At 30.1% G+C, this 20,788-nt stretch overlaps 4 protein-coding genes across 6 annotated transcripts; 2 read left to right on the top strand and 2 right to left on the bottom strand.

Annotated features, from left to right (window-relative positions):
- Positions 1–2,088: 2,088 nt before the first annotated feature.
- On the bottom strand, positions 2,089–3,287 carry LOC114179151 (CASP-like protein 1B1). The gene is made up of 3 exons (XM_028065384.1): positions 2,992–3,287; positions 2,777–2,900; positions 2,089–2,439 (listed from the first exon to the last, which is right to left on the bottom strand). Exons 1-3 carry the CDS (start codon positions 3,225–3,227, stop codon positions 2,215–2,217), a joined length of 585 nt encoding a protein of 194 aa, XP_027921185.1. The 5' UTR covers positions 3,228–3,287; the 3' UTR covers positions 2,089–2,214.
- A 1,428-nt stretch (positions 3,288–4,715) lies between these two features.
- Positions 4,716–8,836, top strand: LOC114175385 (protein LSD1-like). 2 transcript variants are annotated; one of them, XM_028060157.1, is made up of 8 exons: positions 4,716–5,057; positions 5,228–5,269; positions 5,359–5,472; positions 5,710–5,820; positions 7,274–7,380; positions 8,028–8,108; positions 8,245–8,316; positions 8,421–8,836. In XM_028060157.1, exons 3-8 carry the CDS (start codon positions 5,361–5,363, stop codon positions 8,460–8,462), a joined length of 525 nt encoding a protein of 174 aa, XP_027915958.1. In that variant the 5' UTR covers positions 4,716–5,057; positions 5,228–5,269; positions 5,359–5,360; the 3' UTR covers positions 8,463–8,836. The 2 variants fall into 2 exon arrangements, with proteins under 2 accessions (XP_027915958.1, XP_027915957.1); XM_028060156.1 differs by lacking the exon at positions 5,228–5,269 and having other exon boundaries at positions 4,717–5,057.
- A 3,454-nt stretch (positions 8,837–12,290) lies between these two features.
- LOC114179881 lies at positions 12,291–14,351 on the top strand. The gene is made up of 2 exons (XM_028066370.1): positions 12,291–12,512; positions 13,044–14,351. Exons 1-2 carry the CDS (start codon positions 12,426–12,428, stop codon positions 14,130–14,132), a joined length of 1,176 nt encoding a protein of 391 aa, XP_027922171.1. The 5' UTR covers positions 12,291–12,425; the 3' UTR covers positions 14,133–14,351.
- A 622-nt stretch (positions 14,352–14,973) lies between these two features.
- Positions 14,974–18,588, bottom strand: LOC114176016 (cationic amino acid transporter 1-like). Of its 2 annotated transcripts, none has more exons than XM_028060908.1 (3): positions 18,524–18,588; positions 18,024–18,439; positions 14,974–16,612 (listed from the first exon to the last, which is right to left on the bottom strand). In XM_028060908.1, exons 2-3 carry the CDS (start codon positions 18,433–18,435, stop codon positions 15,207–15,209), a joined length of 1,818 nt encoding a protein of 605 aa, XP_027916709.1. In that variant the 5' UTR covers positions 18,436–18,439; positions 18,524–18,588; the 3' UTR covers positions 14,974–15,206. The 2 variants fall into 2 exon arrangements, with proteins under 2 accessions (XP_027916709.1, XP_027916710.1); XM_028060909.1 differs by having other exon boundaries at positions 18,024–18,436; positions 18,524–18,575.
- Positions 18,589–20,788: the final 2,200 nt, after the last annotated feature.

The raw sequence follows: 20,788 nt of genomic DNA, 5'->3' as shown, positions 1-20,788 counted from the left end.
GAAAAGGTTCAACATCCTTTTGTGTTCTCTTTGGTAGATTTGAGAAAAAATAAATAGAGAAGTGAAAGAGAAAGAGGTAAATTATAGGTGCAAAAATAGGTTATTTGATTGAAAAAATATTTTATTATTATTATTATAGAAAGAATAAATAAAAAGTACACATGATATTTCATAATAATTATCAATAACGCTATTATTCTAATTACATGTTTTCGTATATTAGTTATACAATTTTATTCTTTAATAAATAATAAATAATTTATTTATTTAATAAAAATAATTATTGAACAATTTCTTTAGTAAAAAAAACTATATAACTCATTTACTTAAAAATAATTACCATATATATCATTTTTATAAGATTGTATATTTTTCTAAATTTTATTATTCAATGTTTTTCAATAAATTTTCTTAAAAAATATATTATTTTAATGTAATAAAAATATAGATACATATGTGGGAAAAAACTTTAAATCAACTAATTATGGTAAAAGTAAATATAATTTATATACAATTTAGTCATTATTGGGATTTATGCTTGAAAATTATGGTAAATATTTAATATTTGTTGTTTTGTTGATTTTAATTTATTTCTGACCAGATTCCTGAAAACACAGTTGACATCTTACATGCATTGGTACATTGGTAGTGACAAAGGTTAGCATTTCAATATTGAATAATTTTCTGAAGAAACACAGTTGTCCTTCTACATGCATTGGTAGTGACAGAGGTTGGTTTTTAAATTGAATATTTTATTTTGAAACATTAAGAGGAGTTGATGGTGGTCAATTTATGTTGAGAATTTATGTTGAGAAGAGACTTTTAAATACATGAGATTTTATTAATAGTTATGATTATTGATTGAATGGAATATAATTTTAAAATTTGGAATATAGTGAATATATGGAATGCTGATATTTTATGGTGATGGTGAATGCTATGTTGCTGAGAGATTGAAATTTTGTACCACATAACTATTGGGTTAATTGTGTTTTATTATATGTGAATATGTGATATGAATATAGATATGTAATTATTTTTTTTCATTTGTTCATTATTTAAAGTTTTTCTTGTAATGAATTGTTTATCTAATTAAATTTATTATATTTTATCTATCTGATTTACATTTAAGTACATACAAAAATATATTAATTTCTTTCATTTGTTTGATTATTTAGTACAATACAATAAAATAAAATATTTTGTCTCAATATAATTTCGATACGTATCCATAATATAATCATATTTTTTTTGTAATTTTAAATAAAAATAATTTTGCATAGAAAATAATTTTCTTATTTCAAACATTTATACATACAAATGATATTATAATGTCAACATTATATATATATATATATATATATATATATATATATATATATATATATATATATATATATATATATATATATATATATATAGTGAAAACACGTTGTTGATTTTCTTATTAGAAGTGTCTAAATTAGTATGGAAAATAACACTACATTATAAGTTTTTTAATTTATTTTTCAAGGACATATGTATCTTTGTTTTTACCGTTTGATCCAAACAATTATTAATTTACTAAATTATTTTTTATGTAAAAATAATGATTTTCCAACCTGTTTTAATTTGATTTTTCAACAATGTTTAAATTTTGGACATGAAAGATAAATTTTAAATTTTATAGACATGTATATTACTTTCTCTTTCTTATTTATTATCTTCTAACTTATTTTATCGATTTTTTTTATTTGAGTAAAACTGAACTTTTTGATTCACATTAATATCTATGTATAAATTGATTATAATAGTTATGTTACAGGTCAATATTAGAGTGAACTTTTGACATAAAAACACATTCGTACTCTTAAAAAGAAAATAGACTTCAACATATATACAACTTTTTCATCTATTGTGTCAACACTTTTCTAAAATAATTTATTAACTCTCGCATATATAACTAAATTTTATTCTATTACATGACCAAAAAAACTATTTAAAATATATATAATTTGAAAAAATACATTAAAAATAAAAACTATATGAAAACTATAAATCATAAACTTAAAACTCATCAAAGAGTTATATATTAGTATTACACTAGTCTTATACAAAACCTAGAAAACTTTATAGAAGTGGAAGATACATATGGCAGTGATGGAACAGGTAAATAAAGAAAATAAAGCAGAATATAATAATACTATTATGAAGTGAAATATTAATTAAGAGATGCTAAATACGATTTAGCTTGGAGAGTTTGGTGATAGACATGACAGTAACAACGAGGAGGAGAATGATGCCAAGGAAGGAGGTAGCTAGGGCAACACCACTTCTGTTGCAGTATGCTTCGAATTTGTCACATATCTTCTCCCACTTTGCATGTGAATTCCCATTCCTTCCTACTTCTGCCATGAAAGTTGCTGCTCCATCTCCACTTGCTGCTAGAGCCATTGCCATCTTCACCAAAATCATGTCACTGCATTTAGTCTTAGAACTCTTGATATATAAACAAACACAGAATTTTGTGTTGCCACCAGATTCTAGTTAAATTATTCATTCAAATGAAAAATATTTCGATCCCAAGTTCAGCAGCATCGATAGGATCAATCATGATGTTCTCCAATTATTGTCCATTTTGAAATATGTAGTTTTATCATTGTTTTGTTCTTAAAAGACATATCAAAGATCAGAGAAAGAAGAAATATTTAAAACATAATTGATCTCGTTTTCTAAACGATGTGAGACTATCAGGCGTAAGAGACAAAAATGCAAACCGATTAAAATGTAAGTATACCACGTCTAAAATTGCAGTTAGACCAAGACGAAGTCCTTTGTAATCATAATGTGGACCTAATATATCCATTGCTATCACCACCAAGTTATAGAGACTCACGATTCCATTCACTATCACAAAGAATCTGCTTCACCATAAATAAGGTTATGATATGTTCATGTCAAGAAAATTATAAAGGATAGAGGGAAATTTAAATGATGATTTGCAGAACTAACATGAATGCAGGAGTGTGGAGAAACTTAGCGGTGAGAGTGATTGTTAGTGGGGTTGTGCCAATGGTGGCCACTACCAAGGTTTTGGTTTGTTTGTTGAGTGCCATAATGAGTGTAGCAGATGCTGTGGCAAAGAATGAGAGCACCCTAAGGGACAAATTGATCCACTCCTTCTTCGGTTTGGTATCAGACACAGTGTTCAAACTGAGGTCTACTTTTTCTGCATTTTCTGAGGCCATTCTGCAAGTGTTTGGGTGTTAGAATGAGAAAGATGATTGCAGATAATGCAAAATGGTGATGAGTTATTATAGTTAGGAAGAAAGCAAAATTGATCAACCGTAAGATTGTTTAGTCTAAGAAGCTAAATGTGGATTCTATGTATGAGTTCTTAAGGTTGTCGAACCAACTAAATTTAGTTGTTGTTAATTGGTGAGAAATGTTTGAGTACCTGCATCTCCTTCCTTTTAATTATATATTCTTTTGATATATATTGTCTCTATGAATAGGATAACTTTGAAGTGTGATTTATTGTTCTCAAACAGAAATTTGGATTTGAATTTTTCTGCCATTCCTCCATTGTAATTTAAAAAATTGTAAAGATGGACACTAATTTTTTTAAATCAATACATTATGGGTTTAATACTTTTTTTCCCTTAACTTTGAATTAGTTAATTTTCAAAATTTTGGTTCAATTTAATTTTTCAATTTTAGAAATATATGAATTTAATTTTTAACTAATTTTTATTTAATGTATTTGATGTTTTATGATAATTTGAGAAATATATTTAAAAAATTAAATAAATTTTAAAAAATTAAATTAAAATTCAGGTTAAAATTTACATATTTTTAAAAATGAAAATTAAATTAATCTAAAATTTTAAAAAAGAGATAATTTTAAGTTTTACTAAAAGTCAAAAAATATATTTATTATTAGTACTTAAGAAAGATTCATTTAAAAGGGCGTTTAACTCCACAATTTCAATTTTATACCTTTTTAATTTAGAAATTTCAAATTTATTCTATGTTTTAGTATTTTCAGTTTTATTACTAAATTATTTTATATTATGACGTGTTTACATTGTTTTACTAATATTAAATTTAACGTTTTACTAATATTAAATTTAACATTGAGTAAAAGATGTACGTGGAGTGGGTGTTATTATAATCACAACAACTCTAAGCTATTTGCTTGGTTTGCATTAAAGGTATCTTCCAGCATTGGAAGACTAAGAAATAATTTAATCAAGTTTAACTTCTCTTTAAGAAATTTAATTATCACCAAATAATTAATAAATAAACATTTCGTTCAGAGATCTTAAGTATTAGAAGAGCTTATTTTAGTGGAATGTTTTCTTCTTATATAAAATCTCAAATAAATAAATAAATATAAATATAAATATTAACAAGGATTGTGAATTGCGATAAGGTTAAAAATAGGTGACTTTGAATTGCTGTCAAGAGAAAATTTGCGTACGCGTTAAGAACAAGTGTAATATATTTCTGTATCTCTCTCACACACATTTATTGATAAAGACATATAAAGTATATTTACATGGATTTTATAATATATGTATATACTTTGCATAATTTTGTAACTACGTTTTTATAAGATAGTTTAATTTTTATTGACGTAATAGAAAATAAGAGTTTTCTTTTTATCATTAAGTAATAAAATAAAAAAAGGTGTGAAAATTCTATAGATTTGTGATGATTTAGAAAAAAGGAGACTAATAGTCGCTGAAGAAATTTCCGAAAGTGTGTTGTGTGGGGTGAGAAGACGATGAGGAAATATTGGTAGCAGAAAATTAGAGAGAGAGAGAGAGAGAGAGAGAGAGTTGGATTGATTTTCTTCTTCCTTTTTCTCCAAAGAGAATCTAATCTCAATCCTCAACCTCCTTATTGCACACATATCTTCAGATTTCTTCATTCCTCTTTCAATCTTTTCTCTTCCCGTTCACATCCTCGTTTTCTCCGAAACATAAAAAAATAATCTTGGTTTTGTTTTCTTGTTTTTTGTTATTTGACTTGGTTGTCTGAATCGGTTGTCGCAGCAGGGTCCGGAGACACAGGTATTGCCAGATCCTTTGTTATTCCTATGACTTTTTTTTGGGGGGTGTTTTGTTTGGATATTGGGACCGGGACATAATTTGTTTTTGATTGTTTTTGGTTTTTGGTGTTTAATGTATTCAAAGTTTGAACATCTTGATTCCTGGTGCTGAATGTTTTTGATTTGGATCAGGCATTCGGGGTCTGGTTTCCTGTTTTACTTGCAAACAAATCGGTGGGGATTTTGGTTGAATTGTGTGTGACTCGTAGGGGTTGTATGGTTTCAATTTTGTTGATTTTACTGATTTGTCTTTAACTTTGCAGCTATGCAGAGCCAACTTGTGTGCAATGGTTGTAGGAGCCTTCTGCTTTACCCGAGAGGGGCAACCAATGTTTGTTGTGCATTGTGCAACACGATTACCTCTGTTCCTCCACCTGGTAAGCTCATTAATGTTTCTGTTACTGGAATTTTAAGATTGGAGAACTTACAAGTTATATTTCGTTGTGTTTCCGGCCTTTGTTATCTATTGGTATGAGCTAATTATTCAATTTGGAACAAATGAGGGAGATTAAGCTAGAAATTAACCATATTACCTACTGGATTTAGTATCTGCATGTAATCAGATTCCATTCACGCTTATTCTCAGTTTCTTTACCATAATAATGCTCATGCAGGGATGGAAATGTCTCAACTTTACTGTGGAGGCTGCAGGACGTTGCTAATGTACACTCGTGGAGCTACAAGTGTGAGATGTTCCTGCTGTCACACTGTAAACCTTGTTCCAGGTACTGCTTTTAATATTTTTCCAGACATTTGATTGAGGTTTGGTGGTTTACTATTGATTTTGGTGGATTTCAAATTGCTTGTTAATATGAATATTCTATTTTATAATTGTGGTGAGAATTTGTTGGATTACTTGGTGGTTGAATATGGTTTATCATGAATGTTGTTACCAAATTCTGGTGAAGGGGTCCGCGGGGGGTACATTAAGGTGACCCTTTTTCTATTACTGTATATTCTGTGTGTATGTTTTATCTTTATGTTGATTAAAGGCGGTGAATAGGGACTTAATGGAACGTTTGACTGTTGGACTTTAGGGGAAGGAGGTTTCCCAACTTGATTATTTGAAAGAAGATTTCTCTTTCTGAGGGAGGTCATGTGACCTCAATTCAGTCTGCCTCATCTAGTATTGTTCTTACCTACCTCTCTTTGTTCTAAATTCATATAGGATGGAATATGAGATTGAAAAAACTGTGAGGTTCCTTTCACACGGGGTTGCAGACTGTAATACGTCATCTGGTTACTTGAGTTTGTTGTAACTTGTAAGGCTAACAGAGGACGAGGGCTTAGTCTTGCTGGTTTTTGGGGCAAAATGGTTATGGTGATTTCCCTTGAAACTTATCTACTTGCTGATTTACCTAAGCTGATGAATAGATGTTGGACAATGGATAGCATGGAGGAGGATCACAAATGAAATAGAAATGGATAAAAGGATGGGAATAATGCATGGCTTTGAAGCCTGAAACAACTTCTTTTTGCGAATTTTGATCCTTTTCTTTTAGTGAATTCATTTTCCAACATATCATATAGAAAATAGGTTTCTGTGTCAGAACCCCCTGCCCCCCCTCCCCACCAAAACAAAAGCAGCGCCACATTCATCAATTCTTCCTTCATGATCAATCAATGAATATGTTGATTCTTTACATTTACCCTCACCCCTTTTGTATTGCATACGATCTAGAGAAGAACAATCTTAATCACAATGATCTAAAACCCGACTGTATAAATAAATGGCAAGCAGATGTATTTATATCCAGCTATTTGTTAATCCAGCATTGAGTTTTGTTTCTCTGCTTACAAAATATATACTTTAATAATAATTTTCTCGATGTCATTTTTTAAATTCCAATATTAATAATTCTGAATTGCACGTAAGTTACTTTCCTTTAGTCCAAGTTTAGTGCATTTTCATTCTGTCCATTTTCTTTGCAACTGTTTGTATTGATGAGTGCAATTCATTTTACTACACTTTTACCACAAGGACCTCATTCATAAAATGTTACTTGTCATGCTACAAGATGGTGGATGCCTATGCAATGTTGCTTTAACTGTTTATGTTTTCTTACTCTAATGCCAGTCCAATGATAAATTCCTTGTTATATTTTAATAACGTATGCTTCTTGTTCAATTAGCTGTTTACTGACTCTCCATTTATGGGCTTTGTATGGCATTATAAAGCAACTAATCAGGTAGCTCATGTCCACTGTGGGAACTGCCGGACAGCCCTCATGTATCCTTACGGAGCTCCCTCAGTCAAATGTGCTATTTGCCACTATATTACTAATGTAAGTTTCTATTGATAGAATTATGTTAATCTGAGCATCAACTTTTTAGTATAAAATTTGGTATGGGGCATTGTATATTGCTTGTAGATATTTGTTAGGACTTAACACAAGAGTAAAGCCCAACCCAAAAGACTAGTCCATTAGGTGGGAGGGAGAGTCTCAAGGCTCAAGTACCACATCAAGTAGCTCATCTTACTTAATGTGGTGGTACTCCTAACAATATTCATGTATGACCTATGTTTTCTAACAGGAAAAACTTCCTATTTAGATAATTTGAAGATATTAAGCTATTCTTTGATTTCGTACTGTTACCATCTGTGTCCTTGTCATTCTTCAAGAGCACAGTCATTCGAGTAATCTCATATTTTCTCCAATGATTGGGATCCAGCCTAAAAGATGGGAGTCCATTGGATGTTAAAACCTCACTTATGCCTCCTACCTCTTGGCTAACTTTCTGGAATTTCAATCAATGTTTGATGCTTATGTAAATGGTTGATATACTGAATATATAATTATGAGATTGTCATTCTCCTTCATACTTCTCAACTTCTGTTTCATGTGAATATGATATATATATTTGTTTAACTTTTTGTTGGTATTTTTTATACTGTTTCATCACTTTTGCTCCACTTTACTGTCTTTTGTAGACGAACAATGGACGGCTTCCAATCCCTGTCCATAGATCCAATGGGACAGCCAATGCTGGGACATTACCTTCTACTTCAACAGTACGATTTTATTCTTATATATATATATATATATATATATATATATATATATATGTGTGTGTGTGTGTGTGTGATTGTGTGTTTTTTTATTTTGTGATTATTTGTTCTGATTATGTCATTAATTTTCAATCTGCAGTCAATGCCTCAATCTCAAAGTCAGACAGTAGTAGTAGAAAATCCAATGTCTGTGGATTCAAGTGGGAAATTGGTAATTATTACTGCTTTTAATTTTTAATCTGGACATGATTTTCTCTGTGTATATATGATTTTTAGAACATGGAGTTTTGCCTAAAAGAAGTTGGCGTGTCACAGGTGAGCAATGTTGTGGTCGGCGTCACAACAGATAAGAAATAACAGCATCACACATACAAGGTACACTACATGTCACGAGGCATCACCACAGTTACTGTCACATGAAGATATTGTTTGTGTATATGAATATATATATATATATATATATATATATATATATATATATATATATGATATTGCAGCCTGCAGTGGTTCAATTGAAATCAATATTTTTCCATTCCAAGAGTGGGATGGATATGTATGTATGAATGTATATGAGGTGGACAGGTTGTGAAAAGGGCATAAAAACCTATTTTGTGTGATTGCCAGAGCCTGCTTTGTTTTTTTCTTGGTACTCAATATCCAAAATCAATTGGTTCATTCAGATTATGTTGACTTTCAAATCCTAGACTAGTAAATGCTACTTTTTTCTTTTATGGCTTCTGAAGCTTGTGCTTTTCTTGGTTATGTGTTGAAATATTTGTTGATGTTGTGTTATCATTGCTTGACAAAATTATTGATATGATAGGTTTTACTGGTCATTTTGAGAAAAAGAAATTGGATAATACCCAGAGGCTTTGGAAACTGAGATATGCAAATTATCTTAATTTGACTTTTAGGTAAACAGATAAAAAATCTGTTGAAAAACATTTTCAGGAAAATGATTGACACTTTTGTCACCTGAGCTCAATTTCTACATGTTGGCTGGCATTTCTTTTTGGAAATAATTTTTAATTACCTGAAAATATATAAAATCAGGTTAAAATGAAAGTCATTTGATTGAATCACGTAAATGTATAATGATTTTTCTTTGAAATTGTTTTTTAATCAACAAATGCAATGGTTAGAAATTTGACCAGTTTTTGAAGATTTTTTACAAGTTAATCGTAATTTTAATGTTTATGAAATGTTAGGGTATATAGTTGCTTATTTGGTTGACTGTTTAAGATAACTTAGGCTCTTTGACCCCGTTTTTGCATAAATAAAATATTATCGTTCTTTAAAAAGTTAAATTATTATCTGTTTGGATTAATAACCCCGCGTGTAATTTTTCACTTTTTTTAAACTTATTTTCACTTATATTGCTTTATCAAATTTTTTTTTTCTAAAGCTTGTTTAGAAACATAACCACTTTGAAGTTTTTTTTTTTTTTTTTTTCACGAGATGAAACTCTTGTGACACTTGTGGTCCCAATTTATGCTCATATTTCAAATATCAAACTATAACTGTTCAGAGGATAAAAAAAAAAACTATCTTCCAAGAATGTATAGATTGGTTTATATATAAAAGAACAGTTAATACTACTTATTCAAACACAAATGACAAATTTATACTTTTTTTTTTACTCCAAGTGTAGATAAAGATAACGGGAAATTTCTGATCATGGACATTAGAAAAACAAATCAGCTACGAATCGGTGAATATGACAAGAGAAAGTAAGAAAATTATGAAGGGCACTAAATTGATTTTTTGTACATAAAGATTTAATTTCTTTTATTGGGAGCTAAATTGAAATTTTTTAGAGATTAGTTATTGACACTAAACAAACATTCCCGAGAGAAGAACAACAGCAAAAAATTGGAACCAGAAAAACAAAGGGTGGAGATTTTGGATTTCAGATTTTCTTCGATGATTATTTGTGTTATCTTTATGATAAACTTTTAAAACACATTAAAGTTTTAAATATATTTTAAAACACCAAATATATATCGGTGTATTTTAAAAGATAGCAAAAGAACGAAATAAAAAAATCCAGTAAGAAATTCAAATTGGAATATTCAAAATATTTTCTTTACTATTTAATAGTTGGATTCACTTAAATATCATGTTGATTTGGGTGTCTAAAATCAACAACCTTAATAAGGGATCATTTATAGTCTATATGAATATTAATGATATTATTAGTATTTAAGTTTAATTATTCCTGGTTTCAAGTTTGACCAGAAAAATTTAAGTTGATCTTTACTTAGTTTTTTATTTTAATTGTGTCATAATTTTTTTAAAACTTGATTCAACTATGCTAGTTAAAAAAAATTACTAACGGGTTTTAGTCTTAGTTCATAATTTTTATTTTACTTTTTGTTTTCCACATATTAAATTTCATGGTGCGAGACTATCTTCTCTCTATGCTAAGTATTATTGTTTTATATTCAATTTAGTTTTTATGTATAACCTTCTTATTTGCGTCCTAATTTTTAAAAAAAATATATTAATGGTATTTATTTTTAAATTAAGATCAAATTTATTATTTATATAAATATTATTAAAATTAACTTTTTAATATATTATATTTTTATTTTTATTTTTGTTATATAATAAAAATTAATTTTTTAAATTATTTTCATTTTAACTTTTAATATTTTAAACTTGGACAAATATTTAGTTTATATTTTGTTTAATTTTAAGTCTAACATAAATTAGTTACATATTGTATAAATATTATTATATTTATTAAATATATTAAGTTTTATTTAAAAAGTAAGTATTTAAGACTAATATACTATTAATCCATATTTTTTTATAAGATTGAAACTAAATAATTTAAATGAAATATAGTAATATTATTAGAATCGGTTTAAAAATAATTCAATAAATATTTAATAAAAAAGTCAATTATATTATAAAATAGAGTTAATAATAAAGGACAGAAGAAAATAAATAATAAAAAATAAAAAAATGAAGAATAACTTTTGTGTGTATTTTATTATTGATCAGAATAATCTTATTTATATATACAACATGATAGCATAGTTAATATAAAATATTTACATAAATCATAAATCATACGAATATCAATCATATGATAAATAATTGTATTATCAATCATATGATAAATAATTGTATTAAATCAATGAATGATCATTAATTCAACAAATATTAATATAAATAACAATCTAACATTTATATAAATAATAAATTTAGTTCATAACATTACTTTATTTTAAGACTTGAGATGTGAGAACAAATAATTTTGAAAAGAAAAACTATGAATCCACACGTTTGATGTGGTTAATAATTAAAAAATAATACATAGTTAAGTCCATTTTTCAAAATATTAAAACGCAATTAAAAAAATTTAAGTGAGAATTAACTTAAACTTTCCGGGCAGAGGATAGCCTGTGTTTATATTTCCTTTCCATTTTTGGGTGTAGCTTGTGTTTAGAGAAGTCTTCTGCTTTTTTCTTTTCCTGTTTTAGGGATAAGTCTATAAAGCTGTGACTACCATTTTTGGTTACAAAACAACTTTTCTTTAATATTCTCAGATTTTTAAATTACATTTTCGTCTTCTTTCAAATTAGGGATTGCAGAAAAAATCATTGCCTTGACCAGTCTACCTACCCCTACGATATTTACCAAAATGGAATTTTTTATACTTTTAGAGATTTTTTTTTAAAATTTCAAATAAATTATTTAAAACATATAATCCCAAGTAAAAAATTTAATTATAAATCATCATAATTTAAATACATTAGAATAACAAAACATCAGAATAAATAAAACAATTTTTTAAATTAAATTTAAATAAATCGTACTATAAAATATCACTTTTAAACATTTATTATTTTTTAAAAAATTCAATTTCATAGATGTAAATAGCAGAAAATATAAATACATGAAATTAAATTTTAAATTATTCTTTAATTCTTAAGATTTCTTTCATTTAAGAAATATTTTAATAAAATTTACCAAGAATGATTATTACAAAGCGAGATACGATAATAGTATCCCTACTAGTATATTTATTAAAGCATTCATTCAATATTTAAAATTTTATCCCAAAATTATAATTATTTTGCCATAAGAAATAAGAACAAGAGGAAGAGTGAAAATAACGTTAATAGTTTGAACTAGGATGCACCTATTATGACTTCTCTCTCTATATTTTCATCTTCTGTTTCCATTCACTATTCTATTGACAGCCAAACTTGCCCTTCACTCCATTTTCCTTTGAGTTTCACAGATTAAACAACTCTGCAGTGCTTGAGTTTCAGGTTTTGTAAGAAGAAGAACACTAAACAAACAAAAATGCCAAAACAAAGAGGAAGAACAAGAAAGAAGGGAAAGCAGCTTCAGGTTACAGATTCTTCTGAATCTTATTCACCAAACAGCAAGGTATATATATTCTAATGCTATCACCTTCTTTTATCCATTTATCTCACATTAACAAAACAAATCTCTCTCTCTCTCTCTAAATATATATATATATATATATATATATATATATATATATATATATGATGGTGTTTTATGTTTTCTAAGTACATCATGATTATAATGGTGTAAGATTGTTGATTTTTCTCCATCATACATGCTAGTTTGATGTTCTTTCTCATCTTGAGAGTTGAGGTAATGTGAATACTCATTGTTGCACAAAAATACAGAAACATTCAGGTCATTTGAGACATCTAAAAGGTTTGTGTTTTGCTAAGGGAGAGATGAAGATCCACTTGAGACAAGGTTAAATAATACCATTTAATAGATACAAACTGGTTTTATAAGGTTGAGTTACACATAAAGTTCTGCTTTTAAAAGTTTCATACACTGTATGCAAATGTTTTTATCATTTCTTGTGGATTTAAGTAACATACTTACCAATGGTTTTATATGTAACTTGCACATTGTTGGTTTGTGTTCAATGTTCAGTCAGAGTCTTCGGATCTCCCTTCCTCTGCAAGAATGCGTTTGATTTCAAATTCTAGTGTAGTTCATGCACGCCGTTCTTCTTTGAGATTAGCAAATAAGTATATTGAAACTAGAAGAACCACACCTTTGCATGCTAACCAAGTGTCAGATTCCACTGTAATTCATGGCTGCTGTTCCTCTGTGAGATTAGAACAACAAGAGATTGTTGAAACTGGAACAACAGCAGAGAAGATTATAGAAGTGAGTGATAATGAGGACCAAATGGTTAATCCATCGACTCAAGTGGAAGAGCACAATGCATTGGAAGTAGAACATGCCCCTCTAGAGAAGGAACTTTTGGCTGAGGGTATTCAAGCATTTAAGTGTAGGGAAAGAGAGGACAAGAACAATAGCAGCAAGTCTATTTCAATGGTTGGACATTCATCCTCACAATTCAGCCTTCAACTTACTCAGATGGTTAATATGTGGGAAAATGAAGGTGATGATGAAGTTGAGTCTGTGGGACAAAGCTCAACAATGGACAGAGCTGAAGGATACCAAGTGAAGGAAGAATTCATGCCTCTGTTAAGAAAAATTCTCACTAAGCATGGAGATGTTTTTGAGAATTCCTTGATATTGACAGCAAGATTCAGATCAGTTATTTTGGAGGCGATATGTGAGATCATCTCAGAACTGAAAGACAAGGATCTGAACAAAATCACAGAAGATAGGCTGCATAACATGATTGCTCTTGCAAATGAAATGAAAACTATGCAAATGAACATTGAGTGGCTTCACCTGAGATTGCAAGAGATATATGAGGCAAGGAAGATTCTTAAACAATCTGGCATGCTGAAAGAGAGGAAAGATAGCAACAAAAGGGTCATTGAAACTGCGAAGAGAGAATTGGATCAATGTCAAGAAGAAAAGGAGGCATTGGAAGCAAGGTTCCAATCATTACGAGAGAGAATATTTGATAAAGAGACTGCTTGCAAGGAGACACTAGCAAGAGCACAGGATGAATATGTTTGCATATCTCAAACTATCACAGATGCTAAATCTAAAGTGAAACGCTTTTTAAATTGCTCTCTGGTGAATGGTTTGCTTTAGTTTTATTACCGTTTCTTCACCTCTATCTTCTCTTCATCGTAGCCTTTTTTGGATTGTTTAGTGAGTTGTAATGTACACCTCTACGGATATGTTTAGTTGCTCAAACAATCTTCCATTTATGTCGTTTGTACAATGAACTATCTTACTGTGTAGTTTCCAAACTACCTCCTTTATTTTTCTGCTTGATTGTGTTTAGTATGGAATGTGAAGAGAGCTTGAAAGAGATACAGATAGCATGATTGTGATTCTTTGGAATATGAACTCTTTTGAATTTTAAGGGAATTAAGTTGAAATGTTACAAGAATATTGCTATCTATTTCAGGCTGGAGAGTGGAGCTAGACTCCAAAATCCAAGCAAAGGAAAACAAATAAATGACACTTGAAATTCACTATATTAAAGCTTTCATGATGTAGCACTTTCATGTTTGTTTAATGAAAGCAAACACCTCTGGCTGTTTAAAGTTCCTTTGAAAATACTACCACTTTCATGATGATCACTTCTTCATAGGCTACAAGACTACCAAAACTTGTTACTGAAAATATATATATATAATTTGTAGAATGACCATGTTCTCTGTTTCTAGGTACATGAGGATGTGAATCATTTGTTCTGCTGTAGTCGCATAAAGTCAAGAAGTTCGGTATGGGTCCATGCATATATGAAACTGAAAAATGATTGGTGTTCTATCCCCTAAATTGCATCTTTATATATATATATATATATATATATATATATATATATATATATATATATATATATATATATATATATATATATATATATATATATATTTTCTAGAACTCTATTCATGATAGCCGATTGTAGTTGAATTTGAGAACCTTTTGTACTAACCATGTACATTTTACTTATAAAAAGAAATTATACCAAAACAGATAGTTGTCTAAAGATTATCACTCTACAAATCATTCAGCAACACTAACAACAAACATGTTCACACATCCACAGCTTCTTTTTTTGACAAATACACACCCACAGCTTCTTTTTTCGACTAAAAGTGTAAATAAATTATTTGCAGAAAAGTCTTTTGTCTAGTTACGGCAACTTTTTGCACATTAATCAGTTGTAACTTCTGCAAGAGGCACTTGCCCTCTTGCCCCTTGTGCTCCTTCTTCTGCTTTGTTCCATTGCTTGTCAACATCCACTGGATTTTGTTGGCTCTCAAACCCTTTTGCTGTGTCATAAGAAGCATGGAGCCCCAATAGCACATAGTATACCAAGAGGAGCCCTGTCCACACCCCAAACCTGATAAATGAATCTTTATCAATAGAGCCAAGAAGGAATATGTTAATGGCAATAGATAAAGAAGGTAGCCATGGAACCAAGGGCACCCCCCAAAGTTTCGGTTGTTTTGCCTGTGGAACACAGAGCCAAAGAACCCCAGTCCCTAAAATCCACAGCGGCACGAAAACTGCATACCCAATCCAACCATCACTGCTTGCCCAATAACCAGAAATTCCACAGGAAGACCCCAAAATCAACGCAAGGCACAGAATGAGCTTCACTTTATTCTGCTTTGTGGTTACCCCACTTGAGTAATAGCGGCGCACCAGAAGCGCCACAGCCACAAGCATGAAGATGAAGAGTGTGGAAATTGACAAGAGGTTGGAGAGAATATTAAGTTTAGTGAAGAAAGAAATTACGGCTGTGGCTGCAAGCATGGACATTGTGGCATTCACGGGTGTCCCAGTTTTCTCATCGACATGAGCAAACCAAGGAGGCATCATGTGGGTACGTGCAATGTGGGTTAGGTAACGAGCTTGACCCACCGCACTCACCAACAACACAGTGGTCATTCCCTTCAACGCCCCAAATGCAACAATGTACTTAGCCCAATCCATTCCCACAGCACTGAACGCAACCGAATAGGGAGCATCTGGGTCGATGTCGGTGTACTTTTGCATGAGGCATAGTGTCACTGCTAGCACGCAATATAAGAATGTGGTGATGACCATTGAGCCCACAAGACCGATGGGAATGTCCCTCGCAGGGTTCTTGGTTTCCTCGGCCATGGTTGAGACAGCATCAAAGCCAACGTAGGCAAAGAAAAGAACAGCCGAAGCCTTGAACACGCCACGAACTTCAAAAGGAAGAAAAGGGGTGTAGTTTTCGGTGTTGGCCTTCGTGAGGCCTGCGATGATGATGAAGGCGATGACAACCAAGTGAAAGATTGTGGCAATGAAGTTGAAGATTGAAGAACCTTTGGTGCTGTACACTGCGAGGATGGTGATGGCTATGAGGACTCCGATGGATATAGGGTCCAGATGGCCATAGTCAGGATTCATCTTGTGGACTACTATACGAAAGTCATCAGGGTGTTGGCCGCAGAGGGTGGCGAAATACGAGGTCCATGACCGAGCCACGGCGGCGCCGCCGATTACATATTCAAGGAGGATGTTTCCGGCAGCTATGAAGGCCACAAATTCTCCCAGTTCTACTCTTAAGTACGCAAACGATCCACCTAACAAAACCAAACATAGCCAAAATGCTTATTAGTTTAACGAAACAGGATTCATAGTTGCACATGGCATTTTCTTCTCACACTTTAGAAAAGTCAAACTATGTTTTCTAGTGAAATTAGGTACTGAGATTCTTGAGACAAAGACATTGCCCATGGCTATTTTTCAAAAAGAAAAAATACTTAAATAGACGAGTCTTGATTAAAAGAAATCGTGTTTCCATACTGGATTTTCTTATAAAAGTATATCTAATTTATTCTAAAGTCAACGTGAAAAGTAAATTAAAGTGGTGTAAGAACACACTATGGATATTGGAAATTAAAAAATTATAATTTTAACTTATTTTTTTACTTTCATTCTTTAATTCTCGACTTACTTCGATGTAATATTTATTCTTAATAAAAAGATAATGATGTATTAATTAACGACTCACATTAAATCATATAAAACAATAAAATATATAAGTAAAAAAATGAAAATCTTATTATTATTGTTGAAATTTAAAACTACATTTTGATGCTTTTGCGATGGAGATGTGACATCTAACGATGCAAGGTCGACAACAGGAGTCCAAGAGGATACGTTTTGTGTAATTTGACTGCTTTATATTCAATGGCGTGCGGTCGCTTTCTTCGTTTCTTTCATGGAGTTTGTTGGACGTTATTTTCTCCGTTAAACACTTCAGTTTAACATAAATATGGTTCCGTATGAACGTAATTTAGAGAACCAAGTCTAACATCATATTTCAAATTTTTATAGTATGCCTTAAAATCATGGGTATATATCATTGTACGTGTGTGTATTATTATGATTATAAGAAATTAGCAAAATTATTATTATGAGTATGAGTTTTGGAGGAAGAAAAATGGTGAGGGGGACAGTGCATCATTCCAGCTCAACTCATTAATTGAAAATCCAACTATACAACAGTGAAGAGTTTAATTTTCTAAGTCATCCACGTTATTCATATCCAAATCATTGGCTTATATTCCAAAAGTTCAGGACTACGTAACTTTCATCAATTAATTCAATATCAATCAAGCATTGATATGCATTATATTCAGTAAATTTATATCTATAAATATAAATTCACATGAAAAAGATATTATCAAACTTAAAGACCCAAAGTTGACATTAACTACAACAACCTTTATATATATATATATAAAGCTAAAATCAACTTTTTTTTCCTAAGAAATATTACTGAGAGACAAATAAATACATAATAAATTTAAAAGTAATATTTATATGTGTTTAAATTATTTGGTTTGTAAGATAAAAAAAAATCTAAGATCGAACTTTTTTTTATATAAAAACAGTTATTTTTGTATGAAGATTTAAACGTGTTCTTGTCTGAAATTCTGCAAAGTGAAACTGTGCGCAAACAAAAGCAAAGAGTGCAAGAGATGGAACCTGCGACGGGGATTTCTACCGCGAACTCGGTGTAGCAGAAGACGGAGAACAAGGCGGAGACACCGGAAACGACGTAGGAGAGGACGACGGCGGGTCCGACCGTTGACCTAGCCTCGAGGCCGGTGAGGACGAATATGCCGGAGCCGATGACGGCGCCGATTCCGAACCACATGAGGTCCCACCAGTTGAGCGTCTTCTTCATCTCGTGGCTGCTCCGAGCTTTCATCTCCACGAGCTCCGTGTGGTCCTCGGATCGACTGAGCATCCGATCCTTCAGCCTCCACGGCGTCTCCATAATCGCTCTGGCATAGTTCTCCCAACTCTTGAATGACTCTTCCGGGAAAAAGTCGTTTCGCCGGAATGTCAATCCCCGCCTCCGCACTCCGCCGTCAATCGCGCCCTCACCTCCCATCCTGCTGCGTGCAAAGAATACCAGCAACACAGCTTTATAAGAACAACAAAAAAACGAGTTTCAGAAAATTGAATGAAACAAAACGAACAAGTTTATCAGTTTTCTCTCTGTCAAAAGCTGTGTGCCTGAGAGTGTGGCGTAGAGTTAAGACTTATAATGCCCATGTTGAAATCCCAAACGGTTGACTTAAATAATAATAATATATAATAGTAATAATAATTATTATTATTATTATAATAAATTTAATGTTATCCGAGGTATAAAAGAGGCTAATCATAAGGAAAATTTGTAGTACATTTTTGAAAAAAGTACACCCACTAAAGACTTTTATTTTATCTTGGATTATTGTATTTTCTTTTAGGTAGGTGTTAGGATATGTTCACACACTTTGAGTGAGAAATCGCTTCTTCTATTTTAAATAATTGACAGATTTTTTTTTTTTTTCCATAGGTGACGTTTCGAAATGCGTAATTAATGCACATGCAAATGAGATGAATGAATTAATAAGAATGATGATAGAGAGAAAGAAAATAAGAGTCACATGGAAAGAGGTTGAAGTCAAAGATGGTGAAATATTCTTCACCTTGTCCATACAGAGAAAGATTCTTTAAATTTAGTTCTTCACACTGTTATATTATCCACCAAATTTCATTTCCAGCACCTCAACTTTTAATTCATCTTTAATTTTGTTTCATTCTCTAATTTATTATTTTCATAAATAGAAATAGACATTTATGATTTTAATTCTATTTTGGATCGACCGTTAAAACTTATCAAATCTTTATAAATGGTTTTCTTTAATAACTTTATGTTGAATCATTTCCAATGTGTTTTAATTGATTATGTGATAAAAAAAATTCACTAATCACCTATTTTTTTAATTAGCTCTTAAAATTTATTCATTTTTAAAAAATATTTTTCAGAAAAAAATATTTAAACCGGGTCAAAATATGAAAAAGAAAATTGTACTATTAATATGTTTATTTAAATTAACTTTGATTTTTTTTAAAGTTTAAGGTATAAAAGGAGTAAAATCAGGGGGTTAAATATTTCTTTCAATAATTTTATACTTAATGTAATCATAATTAATTTAGTGAGCTAAAATTATTTATTGCCTTATGTGTCAGAATTTATAAATAATAATAACAAGATGATAATATAAAAATATAACATATCTGTATATGTATTTTAAGAAATATATATTTCATCAAATTTAATGCATATAAATAGAAAATAAAATTATTTTAAAATGTTATTAATTTGTATACATGTTTTGTGTAAAAAAAAAAATCAATCTAAAAATGAATTTCGATAATATTTTGTAATTAAAATTATTAAATACTATAATATTTAATATAATTATAGTGGTGTATCATTTGCTTATTCTCATATGTTATACGTAACAACACCTTACACCATTCAATTTAAATGTATTACTCCAATTTAAAATAAAAGGAATAGAACCTAGTTTTTTTTTTGTTAAAATTAATGCCCCATCTAAAAAAGTAAAAGAAAAGTTTCCTAAATAGCTTAAAACCTTACGACTATTCTAGTATAAAATTGAAATAGAGATAAAAAAAGAAAGAGGAAAAAGGAGAAATCAGAACACTAAAATAAACTAGTTGATTCTTCATTCCAGAAAATATAGAAAGTGGCAAAAAGAAAAACGAGGCAACTCTGCAACTTCAAATATGATTCCATGATGTTTTGTTATTAATTAACTTAAACCAAATAACATATGTTTTGATTATCTGTTAGATGTGATTTGGTATGTACAATTGAATTAAAATTGGAGGGTTATAAAAACCCTTGAGATTAAATAGGAAGTAATTATGGGGTTTAATAGTTCATTATAATTATCAGTGTTGTTTTGAACAAAGTAATAGTTTAGAATGGTCAAAATGAACATCGTTAATTATTGTTAAGAATATGTATTTTTATTGAGTATAAAATTGGGTTTTGAGTTTGCTATCATTTATGTTTTGGTTATAAAATTGTGTTTTGAGTTTTAGTAGTTCAACTTTAGAATTGTGTAAATTTAATTATTTTAACCAAATTTAAAATTGATTTAGTTTATTTGACGTTTCAAATAAGTTTTATGATACTGTTCGAATTATTTATACTGTGTGACATGTTTTTATTTCAATGTTAAATGATGATATTATTTGAGTTGTTTATATTACGATACATAGTTTTATTTCAATATTAGCAGACAATTCATAATATTATTTGAGTTGTTTACACTATATGACATATTTCCGCTTCAATATTAATTTATGATACGATTTGATTTGTTTACACTATAATTTCAATTTTAATGTTAGCTGAAAAAAGTATTCGAAATGTCAAATAA

This window comes from Vigna unguiculata, chromosome 3 (assembly GCF_004118075.2).
Source record: "Vigna unguiculata cultivar IT97K-499-35 chromosome 3, ASM411807v1, whole genome shotgun sequence".
Taxonomy (NCBI): domain Eukaryota; kingdom Viridiplantae; phylum Streptophyta; class Magnoliopsida; order Fabales; family Fabaceae; genus Vigna; species Vigna unguiculata.
Note: the sequence above shows the minus strand (reverse complement) of the source record. Positions and strands in the feature narration are given on the sequence as shown.

Excerpts from the sequence above, each read along its gene's own strand:
- LOC114179151 (XM_028065384.1), bottom strand. The coding sequence starts at position 3,227 with ATGGCCTCAGAAAATGCAGAAAAAGTAGACCTCAGTTTGAACACTGTG. Across the intron at positions 2,901-2,991 it reads CTCCACACTCCTGCATTCAT|ATTCTTTGTGATAGTGAATG; the intron begins GTTAGTTCTGCA and ends ATGGTGAAGCAG. Across the intron at positions 2,440-2,776 it reads TAACTGCAATTTTAGACGTG|ATGGCAATGGCTCTAGCAGC; the intron begins GTATACTTACAT and ends ATTTTGGTGAAG.
- LOC114175385 (XM_028060157.1), top strand. The coding sequence starts at position 5,361 with ATGCAGAGCCAACTTGTGTGCAATGGTTGTAGGAGCCTTCTGCTTTAC. Across the intron at positions 5,821-7,273 it reads CACTGTAAACCTTGTTCCAG|CAACTAATCAGGTAGCTCAT; the intron begins GTACTGCTTTTA and ends GGCATTATAAAG. Across the intron at positions 8,109-8,244 it reads CATTACCTTCTACTTCAACA|TCAATGCCTCAATCTCAAAG; the intron begins GTACGATTTTAT and ends TTCAATCTGCAG.
- LOC114179881 (XM_028066370.1), top strand. The coding sequence starts at position 12,426 with ATGCCAAAACAAAGAGGAAGAACAAGAAAGAAGGGAAAGCAGCTTCAG. Across the intron at positions 12,513-13,043 it reads CTTATTCACCAAACAGCAAG|TCAGAGTCTTCGGATCTCCC; the intron begins GTATATATATTC and ends TTCAATGTTCAG.
- LOC114176016 (XM_028060908.1), bottom strand. The coding sequence starts at position 18,435 with ATGGGAGGTGAGGGCGCGATTGACGGCGGAGTGCGGAGGCGGGGATTG. Across the intron at positions 16,613-18,023 it reads GGTAGAAATCCCCGTCGCAG|GTGGATCGTTTGCGTACTTA; the intron begins GTTCCATCTCTT and ends TGGTTTTGTTAG.